Consider the following 13404-nt stretch of genomic DNA (forward strand, 5'->3'; position numbering starts at 1 on the left):
CCCTTGGGTGTTACTGACAAATTAAACCAGCAAGATGTTTTGGTTACTATCCCTCATTCTGCTTAATTGGGAAAAATATGACAAAATTTGCGTTGTAGTTTAAGCTCCACAGGATCATCAGTGATTTACCTGGGTTTCCAAAAAGTGGGACACTCATGGAATCATACATTTTAGTGGAAATGAGAGAATATGTTATGTTTTGCTTAACCTCTCTGTCTCTTGTCTCCTTATCTTTAAATGGGGATGATAAATGTACCAGCTGCATACTTTCTGTCACATTTATTTATTCTTCCCAACACTGTGAACATTAAGTGAGTTAATCCACCACGCTGCTGGGAGCAGTGCCTGGCTTGTGCACTGTGGTGTCGGTGGTGGTTGATGTCGATGTTGTTGTTTCTGTCTTGTGTCTTACATGGTACTGAGTTGCCATCTTCTAGATGGCTGTGTCCCGTGTGTGACATTTGTTCATCCTTTCCTTCTCCATTTCTAGGCCTTGCTCAGGGCTCATGACACTGTATCTCAGAAAGATTTTGAACCCCTTCTCCCCCCACTGCCAGACAATATCTCTGAGAATGAGGAAGCAATGCGGATTGTTTGTTTGGTGAAAAACCAACAGCCTCTGGTAAGGAAATAATTTTATCTTTTCCTTTTGAATTATATCCAACATTAATTGTGAACTAACTAAGTTATCTCCAGTAGCTACTTGGGCAGTATTTCTTGTCTGTCATTGTGCATCTCGTTTGAGGCATTTAGAAATTATGAGGAGAATCAAGGATAATAACAGCTATAAACTGTATTAACAATATTTGCTTGTGCTTTCAAACACATTACATGTAATATTTTCACTAAGGAAAAATGTCTGATTAGTGTTTTTCTCTTTACAGAAAGAGCTGTAAGAAATAAGACTATGTAGCGTATTTTACTATTTGGCTGTCTGCTGTGTACATGTATTTCACTTAATCCCATTACAATTGCCCAAGTCTTTCTAAAGGGGAACAAAGTAAGACATTTGTTTTATTTTCTAAGAAGAGTGTCTCTAGTTAAGTTGTAATTGTGGGACTTGCTTTATCTTTAGAAGGATCTAAAGATATTTTTTCTTGTCTATGTGGTTGGATAGAAGCCTTGGGAGGCAAAGGTCAAGGACCTTTCCTTTTTAACCAGCTAATATGACTGACAGGGCACTGTGTGGCTCCTTTCTCTCTGGTTGGTATGACTGTCTTTATCTGAAAGACCAGAAATGCAATGAGAGAGCCTACCAGGAAATTGGACGCTTCAAGTAAAAGAGGGATTCCATGGTTCTCTCTCTCCAGGGGGCCACCATCAAGCGCCATGAAATAACAGGGGACATTCTGGTGGCCAGGGTCATCCACGGTGGACTGGCCGAGCGGAGTGGTAAGCGGGAGCAGCTGGATACAACATATCCTGAAAATAGGAAACCCTTGATTATTTAGTCTTTTTTTCCAGGAACCCCCTCTTTCCTCCCTAAGTTGGGTCTTCAATAAATTCTATCTTTTAGTTTTTCCTAAAGAAGGAACAAATATTCCAGAGAAAAATCTTGCCCCTTCCTTCATTCAGTCCTTTCCATTCTAAGAACTATGTAAATAATGATCTCTCAGTTTACAGTCTTATGGCAACCCTACAAGGTAAGTATTATCATGCCATTTTATAGATGAGGAGATTAAGACTCAAAGAGATGAAGTAACTAACTTGCCCAAGGTTACTCGGCTACAGCCAAGATTCAATCCCATCTGCCTTGAACTTTCTTTCTTCAGTAAATCTTGCTTTCAAACTTCGAATGCATTTGCCTGCATTCTACCTACTAGTGAACAAAATTTTCTTCCTGTCACTGCTGTGCTTCTGAAATGTGTATTTCTACACCCTGTACCCCATGTCCTCACTACCCACAGCCCCTGAAGCCTGGCACATGCCTGGTACCCCAACATTCTAATAGTTACTACCCCAGAGCTTTCCTAGTTGCTAAGTCCATTGGCCTTTCCTTCATCCTCAGTTTTATTTTTACCTCTACCCCACATTTAATGCTGATGATCATACCCTTCTGGAAATTTTCATCAGTCTTGGTTTCTAGTCCATGACATTACCCTGCTTCTTGTCTCACCTCTGGAATGTTTTACTTCCTATTTCTCAAGATCTGGTCTAAGCCTCCCAAGTTTCTCTACCTTTTCTCTTTTGGAGACTCCCCTCTCTTTTCCCCTTTCACCGTTCATTTACTCCTGACCCTGACATCTTTCTTTTTAGTTCTCTCTCCTTTCCACTGTTCTGCTTCCATTTTACAACCTCAGATTAGCAAATATAAAAACACTACCACCGGTTAATATCAAGTGTTGGTGAAGAGGTAGAAAATGGAAATCTCACGCACTTCTGGTGGTAGTAAAAATTGGAATAACCAATGTGTTTTATTATTCTTATTTCATAATACATTTTTAAAATTTAGAGCATGCTTGGGTTAGTGAGTTTGTGAAATAGCTATTGAGTTAGCTAGCTCTATTTTGACTACTTCTCTGTACACTTCTTTTGTATTCATGTTTGTCTAGGGCTGTTATATGCTGGAGACAAACTGGTAGAAGTGAATGGCATTTCGGTTGAGGGCCTGGACCCTGAGCAAGTGATCCATATTCTGGTAACAGTCTCCTCTTTGCTCTTTTTGTTCATGACTTAGTGAAATGCCAAGGCCAAACTGGGCCCGTCAAGCCATGTTGTGTGCTTTGTAACACGAGGGGCTTCAGGGGTCTCCAGGCAGCCTCCTCTCTCTGGGTCCTGGGATATTGTCTGCTGCCCGTCCTCCTCCACCACCAGCATCTCTGGCTCTATTGGGATGTTTCCTTTCACAAGCTTCTCCTTTAGCCCCCGGAAGAATGTCAGATTCCTCAGCTCAGAGCCCTTATCGCCTGGGTTGCTCCATTAGAAAGTGAGCCCAAGCTGGGCACACTGAGACTTTGTAGGAGCGTCTGAACCTGAGCAAACCACACCTTGTTCCCCTAATATTTTTATAAGGTAAATCCTTCTTCACTTTCTACTTGAGACTAGTTTTGGGGGAAGAAAGAATCTCCAGAGGATAACAGAGGGGGAAGAAGAGGCCCCGCTAGACTGGCCTCTGTCCCTGGGTGACTGGAGTTTGGGATTTATGAGCTGATTTTGTGAGCCTTTGGTTGCTTTTAGATCCCCACTCTCAGCCCTCCAGCCACTCCCTGAATCACAGCTCACTTGGCAATGGCCATAGCAGCACAGCCCTTGGCCATCTCCCCCTATGCATACTCCATAGGTGGGGCCTGAGATCAATTGCTATATAATATATAGGCCAGTGGTTCTCAAATTGGGTTCCTGGGAGAACTCTAGGTTTTTACAGAGGAGGCTCGGGGACTGAAGGGTGGTGCTATTAGGACTATACCAAGTTTCTCAATATTTTGCAAGCCTCTCCTGCAAGGTATGAAAAGTGTTGCAGAGGGAGCTTAAAGTACTCTCAATCACAGACATGCATGCATATTCATTTTAGCACTTCTCGTGGCAGCTGAAGAGTTGCCAAGACCATGGGATTATGAAATTCTTAAAGGTGAGAACTGGGTCTTGTCGATCTGGATCTCCAATGCCTGTCACACGACTTGGCACATAAATAGGTGTTCTAGAAATGCTTACTGAGTGAGAACATGAGGACTGAATATCAGACGGAAATCTCGTCTCTTCCTCAGTACCTGTGAGAAGAAGACAATGCCAGGGTGGGATATGCCTGGTGTAGCCTGATGGAGGGTCCTTGGGAGTGGCCAGGTCTCAGTGTGGGTTTTAGCAGACAAGTGACCCTGGAGCCCCACAGCAGGAGTGAGTTGGGACTAAATTACTTCCTAATACCCTTTTGGGGGGTGACATTTATTTGCTGGACCTTTGTGAAAGTCCCTGCAGGGAATTTGGCATTAGACCTGGTCACATTCTGAAGCCCAGTAACCCTGCTTTTATCCCTTATCTTTTGACCTTGTCTAGGCCATGTCTCGTGGCACAATCATGTTCAAGGTGGTTCCAGTTTCTGACCCCCCTGTGAATAGCCAGAAGATGGTAAGACTTTACAGAGCTTTGACGCAGATAATCCCCAAATAACATTAGCAGTGACTGAATGCTATGTATAAGGCCACTATCATCTATAATGTGTTGGACATTTGGTGAATGCTGTGTGGCATATTTGTTCAATACCAATGATGTGAGAGGCAAAATGCATAAATGAAGACAATAAAAGGAGATGGGAGTACCAAGAAATTAAGAAGCAGCAGTAAGAATGGTAAAATTCTGAGCAAAAAATTCTCGGATCTAAGAGATTCGATTCCCAAAGTCACTTTCTTTCATGGTCCTTAGACTCAGTTCAGGAGGCAAGTTCTCCTTTCTGAGGCTGGAGAGGAAAGACAGTAGGTGGAAAAGTGGGGGAAATGTTTTTAAGTCTTGCTGGGCGGTGGGGAATGGTTCTTCTGATTATGCCATTATGCTACTAGGTGTACGTTCGTGCCATGACCGAGTACTGGCCCCAGGAGGATCCCACCATCCCCTGTGTGGACGCCGGGTTGCCGTTCGGGAAGGGGGACATCCTCCAGATTGTGGACCAAAATGATGCCCTCTGGTGGCAGGCCCGGAAAATCTCGGACCTTGGTACCTGTGCTGGTCTAATCCCTTCTAACCACCTTCTGAAGAGGTAAGAAAAATCATCACTCCTGGACTCAGGATGGGGTCTTCAGGAAATAAAGATGTTTCTCAAGCTTCTGCTGTAGGTAAAATGAAACAAAGAGACAGAAACAGATGGATGAAAACACACACATTAGTTTATTTACTCAAGTGTCAGTTTATCTGTTTGCCCTAAGCATCTTAACTACAAAGGGACTGGAATAATTACATCAGCTAGAAAAGAAAGAAAACTACTTGGGAAACTATATTAAATTTGGAAAGGTGGTTTTAACTCATTCTATAAATCTTTGAAGGCTGAGTTGAGACCTTTGTTACTTAATCTCAGCCCCACTACCTTTGCCTTCTGCTACTGGGTGTTGATGAGCTCACCAAGGCAGTGAGTGAAGACAGAAAGACAAGAGGTCCAAGGCTTAGCCACGGTAAAGAGATCAAGAGAAGAAACACCAAAAATGATTGAGAAGGAATGACCCAGGAGTCGGATAAAAACCAAGTCAGTATGGTGTCCTGCTCAACTGGGCCAGCTGCTGGAACAGCTGGAACAGCAATATCAAAGTCATTGGTCATCTTGATAAAAGTGATTTCTGTGGAGGGTAAGGCCAAAATCCTTAGTAGAGTGGGAGGAAAGAAATTGATGACAATGAGCATGGAAAATTCTTTGCAAAGTTTTGGTGTAAAGTGGAGCAGAGCAATGAAGAAAGAGCTGGATGAGAAAGTGGGATGATATGAGAGAATATTTTTAGCTGGAATAAGTAATGCTGATGGCAATAAATCCAGTTGAGAGGGAAATTTTGTGATTCAGGAGAAAGAGAATTGTAGTTGCTGATGTCCTTGAGTAGAGCAGAGCTGAGAGCAGGGACTGTGGTGGGAACTTGTGGAAGCTCCCTCCTGACTACTTTTATTCTCAGTGAAATAAAAAGCAGTGTCATTAGCTGAAAGTAAGGGTGGAAAAGGAGGTATTGGAAAGGAGAATGGAGAAAACTTGTAAAGTTTCTATGAGAGCTGGAAAGTGAATGGATTGGGTAAATTTAGCGCAATCAGCATGAAGGCCCCACTTAGGTTAAAAGGTCATAAATTTTAAATGATTCTGGTCAGCCTTGGGTGCAGGTCAGATTAGACCAGGGGTTCTTAACCTTTTTTGTTCCACGTACTCCTTTGTCAGGTGAAATGAATACTACTGCAATTTATTTATTGCATATATTCATACATGAAGGAAATGATAGATTTCAGTTAGAAGCCAGAGAAAATAGAGATAATAAGTTGATTTTTTTTCAATTCAAGCTCTTGGACCCCCTGGAAACCCCATGGGGTCTGTGGATCCCTGGTTAAGACCCCCTGGATTAGACAGAGTTAGATTTAACTGTAAATGAAGAGAGAGGCAAGATAGTGATTATAATGATGAACCCTGGGATTTAAGCTGTCAAGGAGGAAGTGAGGAAATGAAGGGGTCAGTGAAAAAGATCGATGAATTAATGGTCCCTATGGGGTCAAGAGGTTTTTGGGGTTGGAAAGCTAGAAGGTATTGACTGGAGAAAGGGATGCTAGAAATGGAAATTATGGAGAGACTGTAGTTATTGGTAATGTAAAAGGCTAGAGTATGGCAGTGGGAGGGAGTATGTAGGGTATGATGAGGGGAAGGAAACTGAAAGAGAGGCCAAAAAACTGAGAAGCTAGGGTGTTGCAAGTGTTATTTATATGCCTAATAAAAATCACTGAGAATTATGATTGAATAGTGTTGAGAGCACGGGGGTGAGGAGGAGTTATTGGGGGATTAATATAATAGACGGCTACTAAAGAGAAGAGGGAAATGATATTCAAAGCTGGGGGACTTCTAGGGAGGAGGTAGGATGGTCTGGATGTGGCAGTGAGAGCAAGGAAGACACATACCCTACTTCCAGGACCATGGAATAAGATCCGCGGTGCCGCGGTATGCTGGAGCTGCTGACACAGTGGACTGTGCCCATGTCTTCCTTGCCACGTCCAGTGAAATCAGGATGGTACCTTGGAATCAGCCACAATGGAAGTATTTATACTATAAAAATTCTTTTATAAAGTAGCAAATGTTCCAAATCCGCCCCCACTCCCACCCCTGCACCACTGGCAGTGGGAGAGGAAACATGGACATCTTGAAGGGGACGGGGCAGTGACCTCTGAGAGGGTCAGGATTCAGTTAGAATGAGATGGTGAAGGGCTCCATCAAAGGAGAAGCCGAGGGCCGAGAGACTTTGTTGAAGATTTACTGTGAGTTCCAAGGGTGTGAGCGTGGGTTTCAGGGAGGGGTGGGCGGTAGACAGAGACTTGTGGGGATTAGAGTGCGGGGGATGAAGGATGGCGTGGGTTGACGCACATGCACAGGGACAAAGACCTAATGAGATTAGTCCTTAGGGTCTCAGGGCAGAAAGAGGTGGGGAGGCTCGGGTGGGGGTCTTGCCAGGAGCAGGCAGAAAGGTTGGGCTTATTGGATTAGAGCACAAATACAGGACAATAGAAGGAACACAAATTCATTTTGCCTTTAGTAATTGCCTCATGAAAATAAGAAACAATTTTATTTAAAAGCAATACATCAATACTTGATTTTATTTTTCTAATCCTAAATCTGCTTTATTTCCTGGTCAGCAGTTTTTATTGTTATGAGAACAGCTTTATTTTTTACCTCAGAAAAGCTTTCAGGGAACTTATCCAAGCCAATGCTCTATTAACCCCTCTGGGCTTTCCCGCACTGACAGGAGTGGCTCAGGCTTTTGCAGGCCTGGGGAGGAGGTGACAAGTGCTCTGAGGCCCTGAGGGATGGACTATGCCCACAGAGAATAAGCAGAGTCCTCACAAATGTTTCACAGGGGGACAGAACAAGAAAAGGCTCTTCAGCTTCCTCTGATTGTCCTTCTGAAAACCAGGTGGCCCCTTGGGCGACTGGAGGAGAGTGTTTAAACCAAATCCATTGTCGCATATTAGATTACATCACAGATGTCTTTTTTTTGCTATTTCTGAAGTAAGGGATGTGGAGTAAAGTGGCCCCTCTCAAATGCTAGTGTGAATTAGAACCACAGAATGCAGATGCCTGGCCTTATCTATGAAAAATTGGATTCAGATGCACTAAAAAATTAGCGCTTTCAGACTTGAATGGGGACCTTTTTAAAATGGAAAGTCTCATATGGAAGTTCTGGGGATGGGAGTTGGGCTGAGATTCTACATATTAAACCAGTTCCCAAGTGAAGCTGATGTTGCTGGTCAGGGAACCACACTTTGAAAGCAAAGAACGAGATGATTTTCAAGGTCTACTCTTGCACTGCACTTTACGGTTAGAACAAGGAGAGAGATTTACTTCTCTTAGAAAGTTGCTTAAGGGTAGGTGAAGACAAGAAACAGGCTCAAAGAAATTGTTGGGAGGGGACCCAGGGAAAGAGGAACAAGTCAGCAGAGGTTTCAGATGCTAGGAAAAGATGGGGCCTTGACCTGAACCTCAGGAGTAGCTCTAGCAATCCCGGAAGAAACAGGGTCATCTAAAGGAACTGTAGAGAATGTCACAGCCAGAGAAGGAAACCAGAGTATGTTAGGAAAATTCTAACTAGACCAGCTGAGACAGCTAAAATGCATGAGAGGTCAAGAGCCATGCTCTGTGGCACATGAACTCAGGGTCACAGGCAAGATTTTCACTCTAAGCCTGTGTTGTGCTTAAAAGATCCTGGGAGGCAGGATCTTCAACTGCATATTTGAAGTTGATGTTGAAGTTGAAGAATGTGTTTGCCAACGTGTTTAGAAAAGAAATCCCCCTTTCTACCATGGTGGAGGCAGCAGAATTTATGTTTGTGGTTGTCCTGGGTCTATTTTACCTGGGATAATGTGGGTTGATTTTTTTTCTCATAGTGTATTTCCTTTTCATAGGAAGCAACGTAAATTCTTGCGGTCTCAGCCTTACCAGTCCCATACCTGCCTCAAATCAACTACCTGTGAGTGTGCTGCTATTTCAAACCTAGCGTGTGCATGGCAGTCTGCTCCCTCTCCCCTTCCTCCCCCCACCCCAGTTGTCTGTTCTCTGTGTCTATTTGCTGCGTGTTCTTTTTTTTTTAAAGATTTATTTATTTCTCTCCCCTCGCCCCCCCACCCCAGTTGTCTGTTTTGTGTCTATTTGCTGCGTCTTCTTTGTCAGCTTCTGTTGTCAGCGGCGCGGGAATCTGTGTCTCTTTTTGTTGCGTCATCTTGTGTCAGCTCTCTGTGTGGGCGGCGCCATTTTGAGGCAGGCAGCATTTTCTTTCGAGCCGCCTGGGCGGCTTTCCTCACCGGCGCACTCCTTGCGCGTGGGGCTCCCCTACGCGGGGGACACCCCTGCGTGGCAGGGCACTCCTTGCGCACATCAGCACTGGGCATGGGCCAGCTCCACACGGGTCAAGGAGGCCCGGGATTTGAACCGCATTTTTTTTTTTTTAAAGATTTATTTATTTAATTTCCCCCCCTCCCCTGGTTGTCTGTTCTTGGTGTCTATTTGCTGCGTCTTGTTTCTTTGTCCGCTTCTGTTGTCGTCAGCGGCACAGGAAGTGTGGGCGGCGCCATTCCTGGGCAGGCTGCTCTTTCATTTCACGCTGGGCGGCTTTTCCTCACGGGCGCACTCCTTGCGCGTGGGGCTCCCCCACGCGGGGGACACCCTTGTGCGGCACTGCACTCCTTGCGTGCATCAGCACTGCGCATGGCCAGCTCCACACGGGTCAAGGAGGCCTGGGGTTTGAACCGCGGGCCTCCCATGTGGTAGACGGACGCCCTAACCACTGGGCCAAAGTCCGTTTTCCTGAACCGCATTTTTGAACCGCGGATCTCCCGTGTGATAGATGGACGCCCTAACCACTGGGCCAAGTCTGCTTCCTGCTACACACTGATTTTAATTTGGGTTCTATCAACTATCAGGAGCTCTGATTGGCAGTTGTGTATACCTTGGATTAATAAATATGGTATTGAATTATTACTTTGTAAATGAAGTTTGTTTGCTAGACAATATTATTATTCAGTTAGTGGTGGGGAATGCTAGCTAAGGGATCCAGGGTGGCCAGTGCTTGTGACCAGTTGCCTGCCTTGAAGGATGCCCTAGCTTGGGCAGAGGCCAATAGGAGCCCACTGAGTAAGCTCTTCCGAGTCCCAGGACCAGTTAAGGAAGGCAATGGGTGCCACAAGGAGGGAGTGGAGATTTGAAGGGAATAAAAGATAGTAACAATGCCAGAGATTTGCACAGGGCAAGCCCTCATCCACTTTACTCATTTTCACTTCTTTAAGCCAGGAATTATTTTTTTCTTTATTTTCCTATTGAAAAGGCATGTTGACAACAATAAAGACATTTTTGAAAGAAGAAAATCCTCCTAATTTCTTCATACTGACAATATTTTCATATAAATTTTCAGTTGTGGATACATATTTTACATAGTTATAGTAATAGCAGAAATTTTCATGCCATTATCTTCCTAGTGGTGTTTTATTTATTTCTCACATGCTTTGAAAGTGTGTTTACAAGTTAGATTGAACTAATTCTTTAATTCCTTTCCTATTCCATTTACCAAAGGCACATGGAAATGCTAAGTAGAGCATTTAATCAGCACCTGATAATGTATGACCCATTGGACAATTAATTATTTTGTGTAGGCTCTGTGTTTATATTAGCCTTTTTGAAGAGTCCATACTGAAAATATTCAGCAGCACCTATTACTCTCCTCTCAAATCTCTAAGTTCAGGAAGCCTAGGGTTACAACCACTGACTTTAAAGAGTCACCCTTCACAAGGAATTTCTCGGAGGGATCACAAATCTTTTCTGAAAGATTAGTTTCTTGTCCTTTCAACTACTGTAGATAATGCTGCAATAAATACTATTTTGCATTTTTCTACTCGGCTTAATTACTACCACAGAGAAAAATAAGCTCAGGAAAAGATATCTGGGTCAGGAAGTATAACAATTTTATGAATCAAAACCTACTGAGAGGGCAGCAGACTTGGCCCAGTGGTTACGGCATCCGTCTACCACATGGGAGGTCCGTGGTTCAAACCCCGGGCCTCCTTGACCCGTGTGGAGCTGGCCCTTGCGCAGTGCTGATGCGGGCAAGGAGTGCCCTGCCACACAGGGGTGTCCCCTGCATAGGGGAGCCCCACACGCAAGGAGTGCGCCCCGTAAGGAGAGCCACCCAACGAGAAAGAAAGAGCAGCCTGCCCAGGAATGACGCCGCACACACAGAGAGCTGACACAGCAAGATGACACAACAAAAAGAAACACAGAGTCCTGGTGCTGCAGATAAGGATAGAAGGGGTCACAGAAGAAAACACAGGGAATGGCCACAGAGAGCAGACAACTGGGGTGGGGGGGAGATATATAAATAAATCTTTAAAAAAAAAACCTACTGAGAAATTTTAGGCTATGTTAACTTGTAGAACTTGCAGATGGTTATTGAAAAGCTGCTAACAGAATATACACATATAGTTTCATTCCTCTTTTTCCCTTTCTTCTTTCTTTTCTTCCTTCCTTCAAAATTTACTGTGTTCCTAAAGTGTGCAGAACTAAGCATGATAATTCAGAAATGGGTAGAACACAATCTTACAGAGTTTATTGGGATCAAGGGAAATGGGGTTGCCAGAAATGAGTAGATTCCCATTTCTAACAATGCTCACACGTTTGGGTTATTCACTTATTGTTATGTTACTAAACAGCCACCACATTTCTAGAGAATAAACCCTAGGAATTGCTAATTACAATAATTTTGGCACCTTTGATTTTATTGTTATAAATTAATCTGAGACAACTGTAGCATAGACCATTCGGTTTCTTTTTTATTTTTTCCTGCTTCAATCATTTGCCTGAACCCAGTGAATTCTATGGAAGAAGGTAAGAAAGAGTATTTAGAAAAACCTCATGTTCTAAGTCCCCTAGAAATTTCCTGTTATTTTCTTAGAGTACACTTTTAGTTCAGCTCTTTATTGAGTTCTTCTTCAGTACCTAGCAGTGTGCTAGTCACCAACACTGTAATTTATAAAAGATGCCAGTCAAGAGAAAGCACATACAACATTAATCGTCCTAACTCTGAAAGGAATAAAAGAGAAGTAACATTTATACACAACCCCAGAGCCAAACACTGTACCATGGTGAGGACTCAATAAAAGCTGTGGAACTGATGAGGTGCTTTGTGCCAATTGCTTTGCACACATTTTCTAAAACTAACCCTTATGGAAATTGTTATTATTCCCATTTTATGGATGCAGAGATTGAGGTTCAGAGAAGGTAAAGAAGTTGTCAGAGGTTGTGAGCAGTGTTGTCTGAAGGGCCCTGGACTGGATGCCGATGAAATCTCCAGCTCTCTCTTCTCCCCGCCCATCTAGATAACTCATTATGATGTTACACACACACACACACACACACACTATCTTCTTGAAGAAGGGAGAGAAGACAGAGGAGAGGAGTCCATTAGCCACCACCCATATTTCATCCCTGAAATTGGAAAGAAAAATCAGAAAACTGCCAAAGAGTTGCTTTTGGAAAACTCATCTGTGAATCTAGGCCTCCAGCCTCTTCTGCTTTGTGTCCTCTGAGGACAGAAGAGGCATGTAAATTAGGCAGGAATATTCAGCAGTTATATTCATTTTGATCAATTCTGAGATAGACCTTGAAGCATTACAGGCAAAGGGGATAGTGGAGCAAACGTACAGAGGTGAAGAAGAGCCAGTGGTCGTTCTCATGGGAGTGTAAGCTATGTGAAGGAGAGATATTGTGTGGGTGTGGGGAGTTGAGTGCTAGGATGCATGGTTTTGAAAGCTATATGTTTGTGTCCCAGCTTAAGGTAAAAATCATTACCTTTTATTGAGCCTTTATGTGCCTGAGCTTTTCAGGCATTATTTCAGTTAATCCTAGTTTATGTGGTAGGTATTATACTAATTGACCTCATTTTACAGATAGAAAAGTGAGGCTTAGAGAGGTAAAATAACTTGCTCAGCATTTGAAAATCTATGATTTTAAAATGTTAACACTTTAATGCTATATATCAGACATTTTAATTTAATAGAATGCAGTCCTTTATATCCCCCCAAATGAGCAATAGTTTTAAGAATAACATTGTTAGGCAGTCTGAGTTTTATTAGGGAAGTTTGTTTTTAATACTGACACATTTTCAGTTCTATTTTTCCCTTTCTCTGCTCTTTTCTAGAATATGACATGAAAATTGATGAGAAATGTGTGGAAGCAGGTAACATTTCCTTTTGAAAGATTTACCTCCAGAAGAAACATGAAACACTTCAGCTATAGATTATCTCAAACACAGTCTGTCAAAGGGGCACCAGCCTTCCCTCTGCTAGAAATGTTAAACCAACCTCCTTCCCCAATCTTTTTCTGTTGTTTTGGAATTTGGAAGATTGATAGGAATGCCTCCAGGCTTCTATCAATGTTCTAGAAAGTGTTCTAGGAAGCAATATCCTAGGAGAGATCTCAGGAACGCTCAGTAGTACTTTGTTTTTTTTTTTTTTTTTTTTTTAAAGATTTATTTATCTATTTAATTTCCCCCTCTCCCCTGGTTGTCTGTTCTTGGTGTCCATTCGCTGCATCTTGTTTCTTTGTCCGCTTCTGTTGTCGTCAGCGGCACGGGAAGTGTGGGCGGCGCCATTCCTGGGCAGGCTGCACTTTCCCTTCACGCTGGGCGGCCCTCCTCACGGGCGCACTCCTTGCGCGTGGGGCTCCCCCACGCGGGGGACACCCCTGCGTGGCAGGGCACTCCTTGC

The 13404-nt window shown here is 43.4% G+C and overlaps 1 protein-coding gene across 1 annotated transcript in view; it reads left to right on the forward strand.

The window, feature by feature from the left end:
- Positions 1-13404, forward strand: part of MPP4 (MAGUK p55 scaffold protein 4) — a 36098-nt gene that overhangs the window by 5953 nt on the left and 16741 nt on the right. The window contains exons 5-12 of the mRNA XM_004458886.5: positions 491-622; positions 1311-1392; positions 2553-2638; positions 3991-4062; positions 4491-4687; positions 8557-8621; positions 11507-11524; positions 12837-12875. Coding sequence (XP_004458943.2) covers positions 491-622; positions 1311-1392; positions 2553-2638; positions 3991-4062; positions 4491-4687; positions 8557-8621; positions 11507-11524; positions 12837-12875 — 691 coding nt within the window. The remainder of the gene's footprint in view (positions 1-490; positions 623-1310; positions 1393-2552; positions 2639-3990; positions 4063-4490; positions 4688-8556; positions 8622-11506; positions 11525-12836; positions 12876-13404) is intronic.

Source organism: Dasypus novemcinctus, chromosome 7 (genome assembly GCF_030445035.2).
Source record: "Dasypus novemcinctus isolate mDasNov1 chromosome 7, mDasNov1.1.hap2, whole genome shotgun sequence".
In the NCBI taxonomy this organism is placed as follows: Eukaryota; Metazoa; Chordata; class Mammalia; order Cingulata; family Dasypodidae; genus Dasypus; species Dasypus novemcinctus.